The sequence below is a fragment of the Cheilinus undulatus genome, linkage group 4 (genome assembly GCF_018320785.1).
Source record: "Cheilinus undulatus linkage group 4, ASM1832078v1, whole genome shotgun sequence".
NCBI lineage: Eukaryota > Metazoa > Chordata > Actinopteri > Labriformes > Labridae > Cheilinus > Cheilinus undulatus.
In genome coordinates, this window is record NC_054868.1 from 6,607,450 (window position 1) to 6,628,450 (window position 21,001).

Below are 21,001 nucleotides of genomic sequence, written 5' to 3' on the forward strand. Positions count from 1 at the left end.
AAAGGGTCAAAGCATGATGAAGGTCAAAATCAGAAGTTTAAGCCAGAATTGTGAGATGCAAAATTGAAAATATGAAATGACAAGATTAATTTCTTTTCCCACCTTCCTGACTTTTTAGCTGATTACTTTAACTCTTTACTTTTCAGATTTTTATAATTTAACAAGGATATTTTAAATCATCAAGGTTAAGTTTACACATTTATACTGGAGGAAATCTGCATACCTCATACTGGTGCATCAGTTATAACAGAAAGATTGTATGATCTTGCGGGCCGGAAATGACTATACCACGGCCGGATTTGGCCCTGGGCCTTGATTTGATCACCCCTGATGTAGCACATTATAATTGGCTGTGATGATTGACGTGTTGCATTATTATTGGCTGGAAGCTTACAGGGTGGGACGACAAAACCTGATAGCTTTTCACAAATACCTGTGCACACCACACTTCTCAGATTTTTATTTTTAAAAAAATGTGAACGCCATGTTAAATTTTTACTTTCACTTCACTTTTCCTGATGACAGACATGGAATCTGGCCAATCCAACAGCTTTGCAAGATTAAGGAGTTGCTAGTGTGTGAGGTTTTGAAAAGATGAAAATCAAAATGCTGGTGCTGCAGCCACGTAGTATTCAGTAGTAACTGCCACTGTCCTAAGCTTTCATTGCCCTCCAGGCCTCCATATAGTCATATGGCTATGTGGAGTTTATGAATAGGAGAGCAAGGCATTATTTCATATTAAATGTAATTTAAGATAAACATCAGACTGGGACATCTGCCCTGACAATCACCACCTAATCCAACACCAGTCAGACCTGCACACCAGGTCTTCTATGTGTGTATTGACACTGATAGCTATCAGTAACAACGATCGCGCTGTGGCGCCGTTCAAGTCAATCAAGTCTGATGTGATGGATTACCAGAAATGTTCTTGTGAGTATATACATTTCTACTCTGTTTTCCGAGTTAGTGACTCTAGTTTAGAAAAATCCTCACCATGCTTGGGCTCTGATGCAGACACCAGGGGGTGCCAAATTGCTTTTTCATTTTTTTTTTTTTTTGTTTCCTTGGAGCTCAAACACTTGTACACTTTGACATTTCTACTCAAGATTCACAGCAAAGGCATTTTTTGTCTGCAAGAATAAAGATGATTACAGTGAGTGCACTGCTACCTATATAAGATATCAGATGTATGCATTTACCCTTGGTTTACTGCTCTATTTCATGTGAAACTGTGCAGGATTTAAACATTAGGAGCATTTTGGAATACATGTTCTAATAAAATTATGTGTGAAAACAAAATTTAAAGTTACGTGTGACAAAAGAAGTGAATAAGCGTGAAGCACCAGTTCAAAGAGAGGCCGTGGGAAAACTGAAGTGGCTTTTTTACCACTGAACAAAGTGATCTTTTGTCACCTGTCCTTCTCTTCCTCTTTCTACTTACAGAGAACCTTTTTTTTTTTTTTTTTTACAGAGCCTTATCTTTCACCTGTCCTACAGTGTGTTATAAAGCAAACTGACACATGGAAAATAACAGGGAGAGGGAGTGCATATTTGCATATGACAGATAAAGTTCAGTTACAGATCATGTGGGAATAAAAAACCCCCAGATATACTGGTTAGGTAAGTTCACAAGATATTGGAGGATTTGAGGGCACTCTAGCCACTATTTCTGCTAAATTTGTCACAATTAAAGCTTCTGCCTCTCATTTTCATGGCAGACTTTTATTTTGAAGGAGCAACATGAGAAAATAGGGTGTACTCAGCAACAGTGTAACAAGTCAGACGTGTCACATTGACTAGAAGGACATGAGTTCACATTACACTCTCAGAAAATGAAATATTAGTTGGTCTGATATGTTTACATGCAGGTTGAGAAAATGAAAGTCACACTTTTATAAATCACTGAACTATCTGCCTGACATGACATAAATGGAGTTAAGGCTTCGGTTGCAGAGACACAGAGCTGACAGGTTCAGTAGAGCAGACAATGAGTCCTCCACTCAGGGTCCTCAGAGAGGATCGTCTTTCTCCTCCCGACACCCCTTCAGCATCCCTGAGCACATTTCATGGCTTCATTTTTCAGGATTCCTAAACTTTGGCCTGATGGTTAATAGCACAGCCTTCTGTCTACCAGCGAGCCCGAAATACACTTTAAATCACTCTACAGAGACTACAGAATGTCAAACCTGGTTCAGAGAGTAACTAAACTACCCCCTCCCCCTCCCTACTGTCCCTCATCAGCCACATCATCATTCAGTCTATGCTGCTTAATTTATTACCATGAGTTATATGTGAAACTATATGTTTGCTCATGTGGAACAGTGGTCCTCAACTGATGGGTCACGACCCAAAAGTGTTTTGCCTGGGTCTTCTAATCAGAGAGAGGGAAGTTGTTTGTGCAAGAAGTACTGAAACCAAACTGTGACACAGCAGCGACAAGAACATGGAGCTTGATGACCCTCTGAAATTTAAGAAACTTTGAGATACGTGATTCATTTAATGAAAAAAATTTAATTTAAAGCACAATAAAAAAAATAGTGAAATGTAGGACCACACAAATAAACAGTGAACAAACTAGAACAAGAAGGTAGCACAGGCGGTATAAATACCTCTGCAAGAAATAGCTGCTCGGTATAAACACTTTGACATTCTCCTCTGTCTCTGGGATCATTAAGATGCTCATGCGCGTGCAAAGCTAATAGCTTGATCATAAACATGATCATCAGTCTCTGCGTTAGAGATGCGATGCACCTGAAGCTTGTCGTAAACAGTTGTTAGGTTGGATCGATCACTCGGTCCTGATGAGTCTGGTGTGTTTCTTGCCTGGAAGAAAACAAAACAAAAAAAACAGATGGTGAGAAATGTAGCATTTTAAGCCCAAATTTGGGCCAGACCCTCCTAATGTGTTGGGAGCATGTCTCGATTCGAAGCTTGCCAATAAATATCAAACATGTCTGATACAATTCTGCGTAACTATACTGTCTACTCAGCCGTATTTATTTCCTTCCCATTCACACCCTTTCTCTTCATTCATACACATCCATACCCTTTAAAACGCCACCAACCAGAAAATGGGGATTAAGTCAACATGTGACTGCAGGAGCTGGGGTCGAATCCACAACCTTCTGTTTGGAGGATGACGTATTAAAACTGTCTAATATGTGGCCAGCTTTAGCCAGGGAATGACCCTGTTTGGGGCTCCAAATAATCCTCAAAATTTTGGTGTCAACAGGAATATTTTACTACTCTCACTTCACTCTGAGCCTCTCTGATCCATGATCATAAATATCAAACAGACTTGATATTTGAAATTCCAGGCAGAACTGCTTTTGACACAATACCCTCAAAAGCCAATGAGAGTCAGCTAAAGAGGAAACGCTACCAGCTGGATGTTACAAACAAACACAGCTTTACCTTCTTCTCAGCCAGGATTCCATCAATATTCTTTCCCTGTTTTTGAAAATGTGTTTCTGCAGCTGTAAATGCCCCAATTCCATACACAGCATGCGTGCTGCGAATGCCGTCGAATCGTACTGTGGAGCACTTCGCTCCCTCTCTAGTCTATCAGAGCATTTCCATAGCCGGCGCTCCAGACCGGCAGTGGCGCGTGCCTGGAGCGGCACCTCACTCTGCTTCCTTTCAGATACGCTGCAGGTCTATTTCAGCGTCGGCTGCTGCCAAACCTCGTAAATTCACTGTCGTTCAGAAAGCACCAACCATGGAAGTCACAAGCGTAGAACATCCGGTTCTTTTAAAACATAACACAACGCATGGACTCCTGATCGTAAATCATCATTATATATCAACATTATGTCTCATCCTGCAGTGAGAACAAAGGGTCACCAAGAGGTCAGTGGGTCACAGAGCTACAATGGCGGAAAAGAGGAGAAGTTCACTTTTGGGGATATTTAGCCAAAGAATTTTGCATAAAACCACAGACCCTTAAGCATACATTAACCTTTTAACTTCGTAATGTACTCACTCAATGGAGGAAGCAATAATATCATGGACTTGTACTGGAAAGGATGATAAATTAACCCCAAAGGTAAAATACTCCGCTGTTGACATGCTATTGCTGCGTGAACCCACAGTTCTCCCGAGATCTCTTCCTGCTGATCAGGGCTTGTGCGCCGCGGTGCAACGCTCTAGACTCGCTTCCAGTGGGCGAGGTCGCTCACCTTTCGGCCGGAGGAAACCAAGCAGCAACCTCCGGTCCTAAAAAAAAAGCCAATGCAGAAGTGCAAAAAATTGCTATACCACGACTGTCCACTTGAGGCTGGCTGCAGGAACACCGGAAGTTCCGTCTCTCACAAATTAAACAGGTTTACAGCCTGGTTCAAAACACCAAACGTGTCTCATTAGCTAGTGTCTTATTGTGCTCCCACTGTATGGGGGGGTGAATTTTTTTGGACCAAGATCATTTGGATTATATTAAAGATAAACCTCACTTCACGGTGATTGGCGCATCTCATTTGATTGACAGATAGCTCGGCAGGCAGAGGCTCCGTTCCTGTGAACTGGAATGCTAGCTAGCAGGCTGACAGGAAGTTGCGCTTAGTGGGCAGGCTGTTAGGTTGATCCAAAGTTCGGTTGAGACCACGATTTCAATATGGAAACATCCACAGATTGGCTTCAAAAGCCGTTTTACTCCGCCTATTGTAAGCAAACAACTGACGTCACACAGGGTTTGTCCAATTCTTTCTACAGTCTATGGGGCAAACTCGCGACACTTCGGTGCATGGCGCGCACGCTGTATATGGAAATTCAGGGTGGGCAATAGTACTTTTCTACATCCAACATGTCAAAAAGAGAATTATAATCTCTTGTTATGTTAATTATGTTTTCACATTAACTGAAATTTTTGCACGTCAGTCTTTTTTTCAGTACTTCTTCATTTTTTGTGTGTGCATTTTTCCACATCCGTCTTCGCCTTTAAAACAGAAATTGACTCTACAGAGCGGCGGCTGCAGCTTCCTTTCCTTCTCTCTCCCTCACACAGAAACTTCACTTGAAACTCTGTAATATACCAATTTATTATGTGGATATCAACCATTTCAAGTTTATACAAGACATTTATACTGCCTTTTACTGGGGATTTTCACAATGAATACAAAAATAAAAACAGTCATGATCATGGATCCAAAAAATGAACTCAGTGTGAAAAGACCTTTACATGCCAGGATCACAATCTGAGGAGTTTGATTGTCCTCCATTTTTGTTTTCCTGCAAATTGAGCAGTTTTTACTACAAACAGTAGGTGTGTGGACTCATGGTCAGGCCAGGTTGTCTAGTTGTTGCATTCAGAGGATTATAAGATGAAAAATCATTCAAAACTGTTGCTTATGCTTGCGTATGTTGATTGCAATCCAGAATGACCCAGAATGCTCGTTGATGGTCAGAAAGTGGGGGACCTCCATGAGTAGTGAATAGGAACGGGGTAAAATTTGTACTTAACAGCTCTAATTGGACCTTTACACTTCAGTTATCATCAGAACATTTCTACATTCATTGAATACTATTCCAACACTTTACAAACATTAAGTTTTACCACAGTTTAAATGATTAACCTGTCCTTCAGACCTCCGGGAGTCTAGCATCATCTGGCCAGATGAAGGGAAGCAGGAGTCTCGTACTGAGCTGGGAGGCTAGCCAAGCCCCTTTAACATAAAAAAATCTTCATTCTGTCACAACTATGTTTTTAACTGAAACACTATTAACTGAATAAATCGTGGGATAAACGACCGAAGGGATGAGGTGTTCACGAACGAGTCTGTGCTATGAAACAACTCTTTTATGTTTGAGTGCCAGTTTCCTCCCTCCTTTGTCATAATTTAATCCACATTTAAAAAGCCAAACTTTTCCCAGATATAGAGCTGTCTGGGAGCCAAAACTAAGCTCTCTTAAACTGAGCTAAAAGGTCTTGATCTCTAATAGACACAGTTTCCCATCACACGTGAGAATGGAAGCCAGTGAGACGTACTTCAGCTGAGGAAACATGGGTAAGATCAGATCTTAATGAGCTAAACCGTGAAAAAACTGTACTGAACCAAACATGGCACATTTGGTAGCATTTTTCTATGCAGAAACCACTTCTTGCCCCCCAAGGCTGCTGCATGATGTCATCTGCAAAGAACCTTTATACAAAAAACAGGCCACTTTTTAAAATACATAACTGCTGAGATAAATAACTGCTGTTCTTTAAGCTGTTACTGTAAAAGAGAGCTTGGATTACATGGAAAATGAAACACTAAGGAGAGCAATAATGCCCGTAAATGTTCTGGGTGTGTTTTCCGTTTTGATGGTCAGGCTATCTCACTGACGTTAATTTCATTCCCAGCAGAATCAGTATGTTTCCTGCCTCTGCTATGCTTTTTCTGGCCACAGGCTTTCCTGTCTCTATTTCACATCCTGCCCCTCCCCCTTAAATCACTGCAAATCTGTTTCTTATTACATGCATTAGTGTTGCTTATATGATTAATGGGACATTCCCTCCCACTCCTTGACAGTGTCTGCTTTGCTCACGCCTTGTTTTCTGCATTAGCAGAGCTCTGCATTAGCTCTGGCTTTGTGTCCTTGCCTGACTCTTGTAAAAAATTTTGCATGCTTTACCTGCCTCTTGCTTGCACATGTGAATGCAGGAAGACTCATTTGAATTAAAGACTGGTTTGGGCATGACGACAAAAATAAGCAAATGTATAACCTCAGGCTGAACGACTTTGTAAGGGATATTATGATGCAAAATTCAGCAAAGAAGCTAGTGCCATAGACATATCTGAAAGGTTATTATAGCATGCTACAAATGGCAAAGCGCAACATTACCTACAAATACACACACATGTAAAGCCTTCATCACAGATTGCCAAAGTAAAGCTAAACATTTGGAGCTCTTCTTACTGACTGGCTGCTGTACGGGTCATAAATATGGGACAAATTATAATATTGAAACACATTTTGATGTTTTTCCTCACAAAGTTTCTGTCTCTATACGGGGCTTTTCCACTACATTGAGCGGCTTGGCTCCACTTGGTTTGACTCAACAGCCCGGTGTGGCAGGAGATTTGCTTTTCCACCATAACCAAGCTACCTGTCTGAAGGCGCGTCTAGAGCTGATGACGCTGTTTTTGAGCCAATGATGTTAAGTAGCTGCGCTTCGGCAAGCATTGCTGTGTTCGAGAGTTGGCCTATGTCTCTACATCAAAGTTTCTTCTTCCACTGGTAATCTGGCAGATATTTCAAAGGTTGGTGCAGTGGTTTCTACTTAAACATGTCAAAGAGGCGTCCCCTCCTGTTGATGAACTTCTGTGACATCACTGCGGCAGGCTTGGAGGTGGGGCATGCAAACCATTTTGGGTGTGGCTCCACATAGCCTGGCGGTGATGGAAAAGTAAATCAGCTCGAGTTGGTTTGGCCAAAAGTCAAAGTGGTGAAGCCACAATAGTAGACTTTTTAGAGTGTTGTTTTAAAACAGCCAATAGGAGCCAGGCAATGGGAAAGCTCCATTCATTCAGCCAATAGGAGAGCTGTTTTCATGTATGACATAAATTCAACTCTTTGTAACATTTTGTTAGTTTATGTCCTCTAGACAGGGGTGTCAGCTCTTTTAATGCTTAAAGATTTAACAACTGTTTTTGACCCAGTTGATCACACATCTCTCATTGCTCAGCATGAAAACCATGTTGGCTTATAGCATTGGTTCTCAGCTGGTGGGTTGGAAACCAAAAGTGGGTTGTAAAGCCATTTTCAGGGGTCTCTGGACATGCCTCCATCTCTTTGTTCTGTCACAGTTTAAGTTCCATTTCAAGTCCAAACTTGCCCAATACTGATTAAAACATTTGATTATGGTGTTTAATTGAAGAAATTTGGGTCATGATTTCTCATTAAGGACATGATGATGGGTTCCAACGCTAGGTAAGATAAGAACCACTGGATTAGAGGGTACTTCCCTAAAATGGAACAGTTCTGTAGATCCAGGGTTCTGTCCTAGGACCAATTTTCTTCTCTCTTCACCTCTACCCTCTGGGCTTGATTAAAACAAAACAAAACAAAACAAAACAAAACAAAACAAAACAAAACAAAACAAAAAACTTGAATATTTCACCACCTTTACGCAGATGATATTCAAATATACCTGCCTTTAAAAGAAATGATGGCAACACAATCAATGATCTGTTAGATTGTCTAAAAGCCTGGATGTCCCTGAGCTATTTGAATTTTAATGACAGTAAAACTGAAGTTTTCAGCTGCAGTGGAATCTGTGACCCCCTCTTGTGGACCTGGCCCCCTGCTACCCCTATGTTTAGCCCACAGTGTCGAATCAACAGATTGATTCTAGCATTAAATCCAGTTTTATCATCTGAGGCTTTTATTAAAGATTATTTCAACACATTTGGACTAGTGCAGTACACCTCATATAGAATTGCTTCCCTTGCACGTTTGCAGTTAGTCCAAAATGTCACTGCTTTTAACAGGTATTTGAAAACATGTACATTACCACTATTCTTGCCTTCTTCCACTGTCTTCCTGTTCATTTTTAAATCATACAGCACCCCAGTACGTTTTTGACCTTTTAAAAAATCTGTGGAGATCTGCCGATCAACTCCTTCTTGTTCCAAAAGCCAGATTAAAAACCTGAGGTGGTTGATGATTTTCTACGATGGCTCCCAAACTGAGGAATGAGCAACTTTTAAGTTGCATCTCCAAACTGATTCGTATCCCTCTTCTTTTAACTCAGCATGGGAGTTGTGAGTTGTGACTTTTATTTTTTTTTAAACTAGCTTCATCTATTCTTGCTATTTTCTAAGGTATTTTCTAATGTTTATTTAGACTCTATGCAGAGTTTGCATGTTCTCTTCAGGTGCTCCAGCTTCCTCCCACCTCCTGAGACATGCTTGCTAGATTAACTGGTTGTTTGAGAATGCCTGATTGTCTGTTTCTATACATCAGCCTTGCCTAGACCAGTCTAGGGTGTACCCTGCTTCTCGCTGATAACAGCTGGGGTCCAGACCGTTAAATTATGCTTGGCGTCTCACTATCTGAAATGTCCACTCGAACATTTACTTTGTGGGGTTCTCAGTTTAAAAGCTTGCCTGTCTCCTCATTGCTTAGAAACAGTAACATATTACCATTAATCATTACCCAGGGTGTGTTTTAACACCACAAGGTTGAAAAGGGGATCACAATCAATCAATGAGTGTTTCCAGTGACCACAAACAAAGGACTAGGTTGGTTAATTTCAGATATGTTGGTCACAAGCGATTCCAGATCCCCAAATATTTAATTCATACGCCCTTTTTAAGGACATCATATGTGCAGACTGTTGTGTTTCCTGTCTTTGTATACCAACCTGATTGCGTCGGTCTTCATTTATTTGAACGTCTGTGTAAATCACCGAATCCCTATTCATAGGGCCTGCAGGGACACAAAGTGATGCAAGGTAAGTTTTTAAATCAAACATTTTAGTCAAACCTATTTTTTAATGAAATTTCAAACCACAGTGACAATGCTTTTGTTATAAGATGAACAAAAACTGCTGGAGAGTAAGGACACATGTACTCCCCTCCAAAAGTATTGGAAGAGGTGAAACCAATATCTTCAGTTTTTGCTGTAGACTGAAAACATTTGGGTTTGACATCAAAAGATGAATATGGGACAAGAGATCAACATTTCAGCTTTTATTTCCAGGTATTTACATCTGGATCTGATATGCACCTTTTGTTTGAACCCAGCCATTTCTCATGTGAGCAAAAGTATTGGAACATGTGACTAACAGGTGTGTTTTGTTGCCCAGGTGTCCTATTACATTGATTATTCACACAGTAAATACTGCTGAGTGTCTATGCTCAGTTTCAGATTTGAGTTTTCCCTTTGGAGACTGCATTTATAGTTAGAGGTGTAGACAACATGAAAACCAGAGAGCTGTCTATGGGTGAGAAACAAGTGATTTTGAAGCTGAGAGAAGATGGAAAATCAGTCGGAGCCATTTCACAAACATTTGCCATGGTCAGTACAACCATTGTTGTACTGACCATGGTCAATATTGGAACCACTGTTGGAATTACTGTTCCTATACTTTTGGAGTGGATCAGGCATCAGTATTAGAAGATTGGATTTAAAACAAAAGGAATTTCAGCTCTGTATACATAATCTATTTCTCAGTGGTTATTTTATCTTCATCATCCACTCTTGTTAAAGTCACGGCTCTATTTCTGTGATCATACAGTGGATTTATATGAAGGAGTGTGTTCTGATCTCCCATACCAAAGCCATGAGCTGAAGCTGTGACTCCCACAGTTGAAGAGATTTACAGGAAAACACTAAAAGGCAGGAAATTCCATCCTAATGATTTGACTGTTCAGCCTAATAAACAAGGAGGCTCTGTTTCCCTCAGAGTAAAATTCCTCTCTGGCTGTGTTTATCTTCTCTGAAGTACTGGAATGACCCAAGCTCTGAATACTTATGGCTGTTTTGATGTAATGTTCAGGTGGTTAAATACTTTTGTCCATATTAGAATATCAGTTGTTAATATTGGCAGAGATTTTCACATCTGCCTATAAGATAATTTAAGGATCTAAGCTAACATCTGCTGATACCGATGTGCTGATACTATCATGCATCACTGTTTGTATGTTTATTGCACGATAAGGTCTTAAAAAATGTATAAAAGGAGGTATGATTGTATTATTGTAGTTAAACTCATTTTGGTTTTCAAGAAAATGGTTTGTAAAGGTGTGATACTTTTTTTTTTACCTCATTGTTTCTCCGCTTTTCTGGATGCTGGTAGATTCATTCGAAGAATAAAGTAACAAGCATTTTGATCCTCCTCTTTTCAGTCACTGCTCAATACAGGACTGTTGACTTTGTTTAAACTCTATACTTTGTATAATTTTAGGGTCATGTGATGACTGAATAACTACTATTTTTGCAGCCTACTCATTAATGAACCCTTTTTGGTTTTAGTGATAAACAGCCACATGCATAGAAGAAAGAATGCAAAACACTTATTGTCCTCTAATGTTATTTGATTATGCCATACAGCAGCAGCTGCAGCTCCCTTTCTCTCTCTCTCTCTTGCTCTGAAACTTCCCTTAAAAGACGGTGTTGTTCCAATTCTGTAGTTTTAAATCATAGAATATATCAGACGAGAACTTTAACTCAAAACCACGCAACACAGAAGACTGAACCAAGAAGTTGGGCTCTTTCTCTATAACATGTCAGCGCTGTGACGCACAAGCTTGTGCAAATAACCTACATACATAAAGAGTTCTGCCAGGAGTGGTTAGAACCAGTGATTCCTATTTCAAAGGTGTGAGAAACCACAAAATATCATCACTACTTTTTTACCTCACAGTATGAGACCATGTTGTGTTTGCGATGAGTAGAAAAAAATTATGTTTCTAGTCAGGTTATGGATCCAAAAAAGGAATAAAAAAAAAGGAATTTTAAAAAACTTGAACTCAGTTTACAGGCCTTAAGTTCTGAAAAGTAAGCCAAATATATTGCAACACATGGATAAATTTATACATTTAATCCCTGTTTGTATTCAAGTTGAGAAAAAAAAAACATGTACCTGCCTTGTGTCTCATTGGTCTTCTTGTTTTTGATGAAATACTTCCAACCGATGAACAAGGCAAGCACAGCAATCACCGCCAAGACAATGGGGATTGCGATTACTGTGAAAAAAGCAAACACAGGGTCAAATAATACAAAACAGCAAAAGCAGTTTGTGACAGCAGTTCATTTATAAGATAAGACAAGATACGATAATACTATATTGATCCCCAGAGGGGAAATTCTGGATGTAGGGATTTCATTCAATCTTACAATTTTTTGTACGAGTGTCAGATGGGGGTTCTACATTATTTGATGAACTGCATACGGATGTAGCATTGACATCAAACGTTTTCTTCTCTGCAGGATTGGCTGCCACACATGAATAAGCTGAAGTGAAGTCCTGTACAATGAGAGGCAGAGAAAGAGCCAGGCTGCTCTGCTTCAGTATTTTCCCTTCTTTGTACCACAGCAGAGTCATCGCCTCAGCTTTCTTCACTGAACATATTAAGGTGCAGTTATCTTTGCTCACGTTCACAGCTTTCACTTCAGGAGCTGCCACAGGCTCTGGAGAAGAAATAATGAAAAGTCAGAGTGAGAAAACTGAACTGAAATCATGATCAGATGTTTTCCAGAAAGTTCATAAAGGTCCTTTGGTAGGAACTAACTTGTATAGGCCCATTCTGTTGGGTTTTACCAACGATAACAGTAGAATTTGTGTTCATTTTGTGACAGCAATGCATCACTTTTTCCTGTAGATGGTAAAATCAAACCTGTGGTTTATATGTGAGGGACAAATACAAAATATGTAGACAAACTGTAAACAGACCCCCAATGCACTTAGCATAATGTTTATAGTGAATGGTAATATACAAGACCAGTTCCTAGAAGGGCTTTCATGAGAATAAAAGGTTCAAACCATAAATAAGAAGGGAAAAATGTGAACTGAGTACAACACATAACAGTACAAACACATTTAAATTTGACAGTGTTGGAGAAAATCAGAGTTGAGTGCAGCTTTGTTGCTGAACTAACCAGGGTATAGTGGCTTTCTTTGAAGTAGAGAAGTTTGTAATGAGTTTCGAGAGATCAGGCAGAAATAACAGCTCAGGATTCAACCTTCTTTTGCAGAGAAAGCTGACTAAGCGATCAGTAGTCACGTTTACATGGGCACTTTCATTCCAATCTGATTGAAATCAACCTGATTAAATGTTTTGGGTCAAGTGTTTACATTGTGTGTGATCTATCCGATCGGGTGTTTATATGTGCTCGCTTTTAATCGGAATAGTGGCCACCGCGTCAACGGTCACCACTAGACACACAGGTCACATGATTTATGGTTGCTATTGGTTTCCAGTGGTATATAGTCCCGCTGCTCCAACATCCCCTGAGTCTTGGCTTCTCCACTACCGGCGTTTGAGTCTAGTGCCCCATTTCTGCTGGCGAGAACGGCTCCCGACAATACGTCACCATGCAGTTACGTCAAGATGAAGAGCATGTGCGGAAAGAACGTGTCGGGTGAGAGTGTTTACATGGAAGAATTTTCCCTCTGATCGGGTCAGGAAAAGGTGTAGACCACCCCTCTGCAACCGATTTGATTTTTAATCGGATGGGGCTTGATCAGGTTGATTTAGGTGTTTACATGCAGCATTTCTAATCAGGTTGAGGGTTTCACCTGATTAGAAGTGTCCATGTAAACGGAGCTAGTGATAAGCAGAACCAGCACTGGTCTGGTGGATCTACTGCAGCTCTATGGCCTGTAGGTGTTGAACAGCAGAGGAGCAAGAACACTAAACTTATATGATGGAAAATGGTAAAAAATGCTGAAATTTAAAGTCTTGTATTGACTTTAAATGTGGCAGTGATGATGCTGAATTCTAACCTGACATGCCAGATGGATGGGTTTCACACATCCATCTGGGAAACCTTTGATATACAGTGTTTGGGAAAGGGCAGACCCTTATAAAAAAAACTTGGAGGGTGATTTGATGAACATTCTGTCTGTCACATCTTAACGGGCCAATCAGAGCAACCGAACATGTGATGTCGTTGCAGCTACCGAGGTCCGCGTGGGCATCTACCGAGGAATAAACTCCATAGAGAACTGCATAACGCAAACCATGGCGACTGTAGACATGTCAGTACACAACATTTGTCGTTTTTGATAAGAAAACAACTCACTGCAGTTCTTTGTTCTTCTTTTCACAAAGTGATGTTGTCAAGTTCTGATTAAACTGGCTTTTTAGCATCCATTTCAGCCATAAACCTGGCTCAGCTCACCTTACAGTACAAGCAGTGCTAATTTTGGCAGTTATTTTTAATTTTAGTCTTAGCTTTAGTCTTTAAATGAAATGCATATTAGTTTTTGTCACATTTTAGTCATTTCTATCCTTTTACTTAAATATACTCAAACCATTTGAGTCTAGTTTTAGTCCATAAAAAGTCCTCATATATTAGCCTTTACTTTAGTCGAAGCATGTATTCTTATGCCTAAATCTGGTACCAAGTCACGGTAGTGTGTTCTATGCACCCTTCCAAACCTGGTGTCCCTGTCCATTGTTTTTTGACAAATTTACCAACAGTGGAGAAATGTCATCGATTTTAAATGCTCAATGACAACTACATAACATCTCAGTCTAGTTTTAGTCATCATGACAAAAACTTAACTTAGTTTTTGTCAGTTGTTGATCACAGATCTATTTTTGTCAGTCTTAGTCTACACAGCAAATTCAGGTCACTGGAATAAACTCTGTGTGGGTTAAAATCAACTCAATCTGAGGGTACATGTGAGACCACTTAATAAACTCTAGCGCTGAGTTGAAGTAACTCTTTTCTTGGAGTTGATTTTAACTCTTATCAGGAGTTAAAATAAACTCTTTCAGGAAGTTAAAATATTACTCTCACTAAGAGTAAAATGAACTCCCATTTTTAGTTAAGAGTTGAACTCTTTCTCAGTGTTTGTAGTTAATACTTCACAGTGTTACATATTTTCTTGCACAGATGTTATATTTCAGACCACTTTAAACACCTCCAGATGAAGCACTATCATGCCACTAAACCCTGCCAATTTTCACTGGTTACTATGGCTAAGCTGCAATGCTCCTATCAGGATGGAGGAAGATCACGTAAAGCTCCACACCCCTCTCAATGGGCAAATCTTCCCCACATGTGGCAAGTATATAACTCAATGGACAGTGTCACTCATGGTGCAGATGTGTCTTACATCAACACCAACAATAATCCACCAGAAACATGAACAAATGAAACACAGCAGTGATAACTGTAAAACATGCAACATCTAAACACATCTAACCATATATAAATACATCTAAAAACATTTAAAATATATATAACACACAATGCATGATGGGAAAACTCTGCTCCCCAGATCTGAAGTGGCTGTGTAGGTGTGGCAACAAAGCTGTTGGGAATGAACTCAGGAACAGAGTTGATTCACTACTCTCAACACCGTGTGAATGAAATACTTTTTTTAACACTGCGCAGTAGCATCACTGAACACTAGCTGGAGTCTAAGTGTGTGAATGTACTCTGAAAATCTAACTCTTTCACTCTTTTTTGGTTTAACTCCCATTTTTTTCACTCTGGGAATTTGCTGTGTAGTTTTTGTCATGAAAAAAAAAGGCTGTCGACGAATACTTTTAGTTGATGAAATTAACACTGAGTACCAGGCGTCAGAACAGCCCTGACACCATCAGCTCACAGAGAGGAAAAAAGAAGATTACATTAACTATTGGACAAGCACAACAAAGAGTCAGAGTAAACTCAAGTGTTGTTGGGATCTAAACAGACAGTAGACTGTAGCAGACTATTTAAGCACAGTGACTGATGAGAGCTGAGGAAGACATGTACAGACTCTGTGATCACTGTGTGAACATAGAGACAGGTAGACACACACATACCTGGCTACCTAGAGACTGCGTCAGCTGTGTACACAGAACCAGGGAGAAACAGAAACACACTTCCTGCTGCACTGCAGCAGCAGTTGTTGTTAAGTTGCTCTTTTGATGAAACACATTCTGTTATGGCTTTTACTGAGTTTTCCATGATGTCAGTGAACACACACTGTTCGGCAGTGTTCGTGAGAAACCGTATACCTGTCTGTTATGAGATTCAGGCTTGTGATTGGTTGAGAGTGCGCGCAGAGGAGGTGCTTGTATTCGGTGTATGTGAGCATCTCTCGTTTGTGTGTGCCTCTGTGGATGAGAGTTTTCGGCTGCATGCAAGAGTTGGAGGTTCAAGCTGTAGATTTTTTGTATTGGCATTGGCTGCGGCCCACAGCAGCCTGTGTAAAGCTAGAAAATAAAGCCTCACAAATGGTAAGACGTCTCGTGGCTGATTAAGATAGAGAACGCTACAATATGAAAATATCAGAAAAGAATTAAGAATCAAATCAAACAAAGGGTTCATCACTTTGATTCACTACAGGATAAAACTAAAATGACATACATGTTAGGCGAACAAAGAATCATCTACATAGATGCTGCTAAAAATATCAGATCCTGTCAGAGCCTGAGGGACAACCATTCAGATCCTCCCAACAAACAGTCTGACATGTTTGAATCTGTGAATCTTTTTCATTGTGAATTGTTTTGGCAATAAAAGTGATTAACTTTCAAACCAATAAAGCAGTTTGAATTGAACACAAAGCAACATTATTTCTTACAAAATTCTATTTAAACCAAAACTTAACCTCCCACCTGGGTCTTTGTACACATAAGTGGCACGGAATAAATGTTTGCAGAGTGTGTGTAATCCTAACATGAATGGGTGCCATCTGCCACTGGAAATTAACTGAAAACCCCCCAGCACACACACAGTTTGGCACCTCTTTGACCCCTCCACCGTTAACTGTTGAAGTTTTTGTTTATTAGTGATAGTGATAGTCATATCTGAAAATCAGTTAGAACTCACCCCTCCAGGTACAACCTCTATCTGCTAGTTAAACATAAACTCCTAGACTATAACTGGTTCAGTTTGTTCTTAAATAAATAGCTGAAGACTGAGAACACTTTAATGTCACAACTGCATCCCAAACACTGTCATCATGTGAAGGAACAGCCAAAACACAAGAAAAGGTTGATACTTGTTATTTTTGTCTTGAACCAGAGTTAATTTTGCTAGCTATTTTTAATTTTAGTCCTAAAGTCTTTAGATTCGATGCCTTTGAGTTGTAGTCACATTTTAGTCATTTCTACTCTTTATAGTTTTAGTCCACATGCTCAATTCACAATATCAATGGATTAACAATGCAGACATCCTGCATGATTATTACAAATTACCAGAGGTCACTGGATAAAAATGTGTGATTAGGGAATAAGATTAACTTCTTCTTAAACCAGAATTATTAGTGCTGTTATTAGATATAGTTCACTGTGTGTCATCGTCTGTTCCCTCTTCTCAAACTTGGACTTCCCCAAATAACCCCTGACACATGCTTGCTGATTTCTTATCAGTCCTCAAAAATAACTTCCTCTCTCACCTTCCCTCTTCTCTGCATTCATGTGCTCTGTTGACTTGGTTTGTTTGGCCATCATTCAGTTACCATGAGTTACAGTTAGAGTTTATCATCTTATTGCGTTGTAGTTCTCCTTGGAGATGCAGAAGTCAATGGTGGTGTCACACTAAAGCTGAGGCAATGACTGGTGTAACTTGACCAATGCCAAATGTTCTGTTGTATCAAGATACCCCATTGTCTCTATAACAGAAAAGTTCTCTCCTAGTTGACTAAACTTTAAAAAGCTCAGTTTTTAGTGTCCTTTCAGTGAAAAAAATGTAACAAAATGACTTCCATGGTGATCTCCCAGTGGACATGTTTTTAAATAATCTTCTGTGTTTCCTCTCAGTGGATGAAACCTGCTGTTTCTTTTTAAATCAGTAAATGTAAGGTGGCCTGGAAGGCATATAAACATTTAAACTAGCCCTGGATATTTCATGACAAATATACTACAACTTTTGTGTACAACTGGATAGAGCAGGTGCTCTTTTTAACATTTTTGACTCCTCAAACATTCTGAGTCTGCCACTGCAGGTAACTGATCCTCCTATTTTTCAAGTTTCAGTGCAAGGATAAAGACAAAAGTTTGAAATAGAGTGCCTATGAAAGTTTTCACCCCCTTGGATGTTTTACACTTTTATTGATTTTATAAATCAATCATGGCCGACATAAGTTGGCTTTTTTGACAAAAAAGAATGACAAAGAAACGTCTTTAATGTCAAAGTGAAAACAGATCTCTACAAAGTAATGTCAACTAAAATAAAATAGTGACTGCATAAATATTCACCATCTTTAAACTGACTGACCCCTGTTAAAATAAAGTGTTACTTACCGTACACTGTGAGTTTATGAGATCTAGTGAAAACAGTTCCTTTTTTAGAGTCAACAGTATAAACACCAGAGTCAGTCCTCCTCAGTCCTCTGATTGTGAAGAGTCCAGTTTGGTTGTTCCAGAAAATTCTGTCCTCATAAGCTTCCCCAAATATTTCAAATTTCCTGTCCTTCACAATAGCAACTGTCGTTCTTTCATAACTAAAAAATCCAGTCTCCATCACAGGATCAGGAAAAGTGACAGATCCTCCTTCAACACCTTTCAGTTCACTCGTCACCTCCTCAGCTGCAGATGAGACCATCACTGGAACATACAGACACAAATACAACAGACTTAATCACTGGAGTTCAGTACTATTAATGACAGCCTTTAAAATGTGTTGGTTGGTTATCTTTCTGCCTGATACTGTCAATTACAAAGGGGATACAAACATCCAATAAAGAGCTGCAAAATCTGTGAGTTAACATAAATCAAAACACAGAAAACATTCACAGTTATAGAGTCTAACCTTTTACACATAATAACATGGCTGAGTATAAAAAAGATCAAGCAGAGAGGCTGAGTATATCTGATGTAAGGAGGGGGATGGGTTCAGAGATGGAACAGGAAAATATTAAAAGAAAAAGAAGACACACTTTATTAATCCCTCAGGTGAAAACTGATTTCAGACTCTGATATTGATCATGTTATACTTAGTCTGAAACCAGTGTTAACTTTGTCAACCAAAACTATGAATAAAAATGTTAGCTGATGCCTGGTGCTGTCATGAGGAAGACGAGATTAAAGTACTATTTGCACAGGATTAGTATTACCTGTGGACCTCTGATATTTTTTAAATTATCCTGACATCAGTGTTTGGTGTAGTGCATTTTCAGTAGAGTCTGTACTGTACAAGAATTTACAGATATTTCTGAAGGAAAATATAAGTGTGCTGCATGGCTTCTACAATGTAAACAGTTTTTTTTTTCTGAAGTCCATATAAAAATGCAATGTTATTCATATTGCATTCTCCAGGTGAAATTTCTTGCATGTTTCAACTGACAACATGTGCTAAAAGGTCACATATTGCAAATACACTTTTTCAGGCCTCTAACAAAACTATGTGCCCCTGGCCTGTCCACTCCTCAACACCTGTCTGCAGCTCATCAGGCAGAAAGTCAGGTTTCCCTCCTGCTAACGTATGAGAAAGGGAGACATCTGATGTTAAATATGAATCTCTCCTGTTACTTTTAAAAGTCTTAATGCAGGTGATTCTGTTATTTTTATTCTGCACTCTGTAAATTTTGGATCATTACGCATCCACAACAGCCCTCCTTGTACAGCCTCACCTGAATGTTGAGCAACAAATTTCAAATCATTAATTGTGTTATGGATGAAATGTACAACTACATAATACTGATATAAGATCAGGCATTTGCAAAGAGAAATTGTAGGAAGTAGAGTAGCAGCGCTGTTTGTATGAAGAGAGCAGCAGTGTGCGCACGTCGTTTGGGCAGTTTAAAAAAAGTCAAATAAAATAAAGTCATCTTCACACATACGCTGAACTTAACTGATGGAGGAGCACTATTTGTAACATTTTTATCTCAAAACTTTGTTAACAATCTCCTACACTCCTCTAATATTTTTTTCATCAGATGAAGTCTCACAAAAAAAGCCTCACGGACCAATAAAAAAAAAAAACAAAAACAAATTGCAGAGACAAAAAAGCTCATTTTTTTCTCATGGAGACTAAAACAGGACTAAATAGATAGTTCTGGACTGTTGGGCATCTAAAATCTGTATTTCTGCACTTTGTATTCCAGGTATGTTGGTATTTTCATTGATACATTTTAAATCGATTTAAGTTTTGGTAATGCATTGGTTTAAATATTTTACTTTTTTTTTTATTATGTTATGTTTTTATTATGTTACAAGTTGACATAAAAAACCAGGAGACTTTTCATTAACATGACCCTGAAATGATGCCATCTGCACGGGGTTGGAGGTTAAGACTGAGGCGATGTAGAAATCTGTACTGAGGTCTGAGGTTGACTTTCTGTTTGGGAGAAGCAGACACAGTCCTCTGGGCTAAAGAGGAGTAGAAAATCCAAGCACAGTATCAGCTCTCAGTAACAAAGCCAGTGCTCTGTGTTCATAAGGAGCTGCTTAGTTTGTATGGCATAAGTTACCTGTGCATTTGTAATGGCTCCTTTAACTGTGAACCGTATTTGAGATAGGTTTAATGTAAATTTAACTTTATTTGTGAAGCACTCTAGAAACGAGGGTTTATAAAGTGCTTAGAAGTATAGGAGCGTAAGAACGAAGCATGAGAACCACCCCAAAAACCCTGACAACAAAAGATGTTAAAAAAAAAGGAGATAAAACCAATAAGAATAAAAACAAGAAGAGATTAATACAAAAACGATAATTAGAAAATAATAAAAAAGACACACTAAAGCTTAAATAAAGAAACAAAAGTCCTGAAGACCTGAAAGCTGTAAAATAGATACAAGCGAGAGAAGAACTGTCAACTCCCTCAACAAAAAAAGCATCGAGCAGCTCTATTTAACTGAGAGCTTCTGTTAGTCAGTCAACTTTATCTCTCACTGCTATGCACAATAAAATTGACTGATCTTTTAAGTAGAACTTCTACTCTAAACACCATCAGCTAAGAGATATGCACAGAAAGAACTTACAAAGAAAAGAGGTGATGATTCTCATCTGCAGCTCCATCACAGTTATAAAATGGCAGGCATCACAACACAGCACAAATCCTCTGGTCCTGGTCCCGGTTCTTCAAGAAGATATGCTTAAAAATCAGAAATTAATGTGCCACTAGAACTCACAGAAAGTCCAGAACAACAGCTCAGTCTGTGTGGAGGAAAAAAGGCTCTCTCTCTGTCTGCCTCTCTCTCCAGTGGTTACAGGGAGGAGGGGCCTATCTGTTATATTGGGTTCTTCTCCTAAAAATTAAATTAGCGTAAACCAGAGGATCTTGCCCCCCCAAAACACAGCCCTGCAACCATCTCCCTCCCACACACACAGCAGCTCATCCATTTTGCTCCTTTCTCCTCCTCACTGTTTTCTGCACCAGTGTTATCATCAGCAGCCAGTTGTTTTTTTTT

General features: G+C 39.3%; 1 protein-coding gene across 4 annotated transcripts; it reads right to left on the reverse strand.

Annotated features, from left to right (window-relative positions):
- Positions 1-2,494: 2,494 nt before the first annotated feature.
- On the reverse strand, positions 2,495-20,804 carry LOC121508904. Of its 4 annotated transcripts, none has more exons than XM_041786039.1 (6): positions 20,573-20,804; positions 17,898-18,200; positions 11,824-12,117; positions 11,574-11,672; positions 9,347-9,411; positions 2,495-2,826 (listed from the first exon to the last, which is right to left on the reverse strand). In XM_041786039.1, exons 1-6 carry the CDS (start codon positions 20,607-20,609, stop codon positions 2,683-2,685), a joined length of 942 nt encoding a protein of 313 aa, XP_041641973.1. In that variant the 5' UTR covers positions 20,610-20,804; the 3' UTR covers positions 2,495-2,682. The 4 variants fall into 4 exon arrangements, 3 of the variants coding, with proteins under 3 accessions (XP_041641973.1, XP_041641975.1, XP_041641974.1); XR_005991832.1 differs by having other exon boundaries at positions 2,751-2,826; positions 11,570-11,672; XM_041786041.1 differs by lacking the exon at positions 9,347-9,411 and having other exon boundaries at positions 2,694-2,826.
- Positions 20,805-21,001: the final 197 nt, after the last annotated feature.

Coding starts and splice junctions, on each gene's coding strand:
- LOC121508904 (XM_041786039.1), bottom strand. CDS start 20,609: ATGGAGCTGCAGATGAGAATCATCACCTCTTTTCTTT. Junction 9,412..11,573: donor GAAGACCAATGAGACACAAG/GCAGGTACATGT, acceptor GTGTCCCTGCAG/GCCCTATGAATAGGGATTCG. Junction 2,827..9,346: donor ATGAAGACCGACGCAATCAG/GTTGGTATACAA, acceptor GTTTTCTTCCAG/GCAAGAAACACACCAGACTC.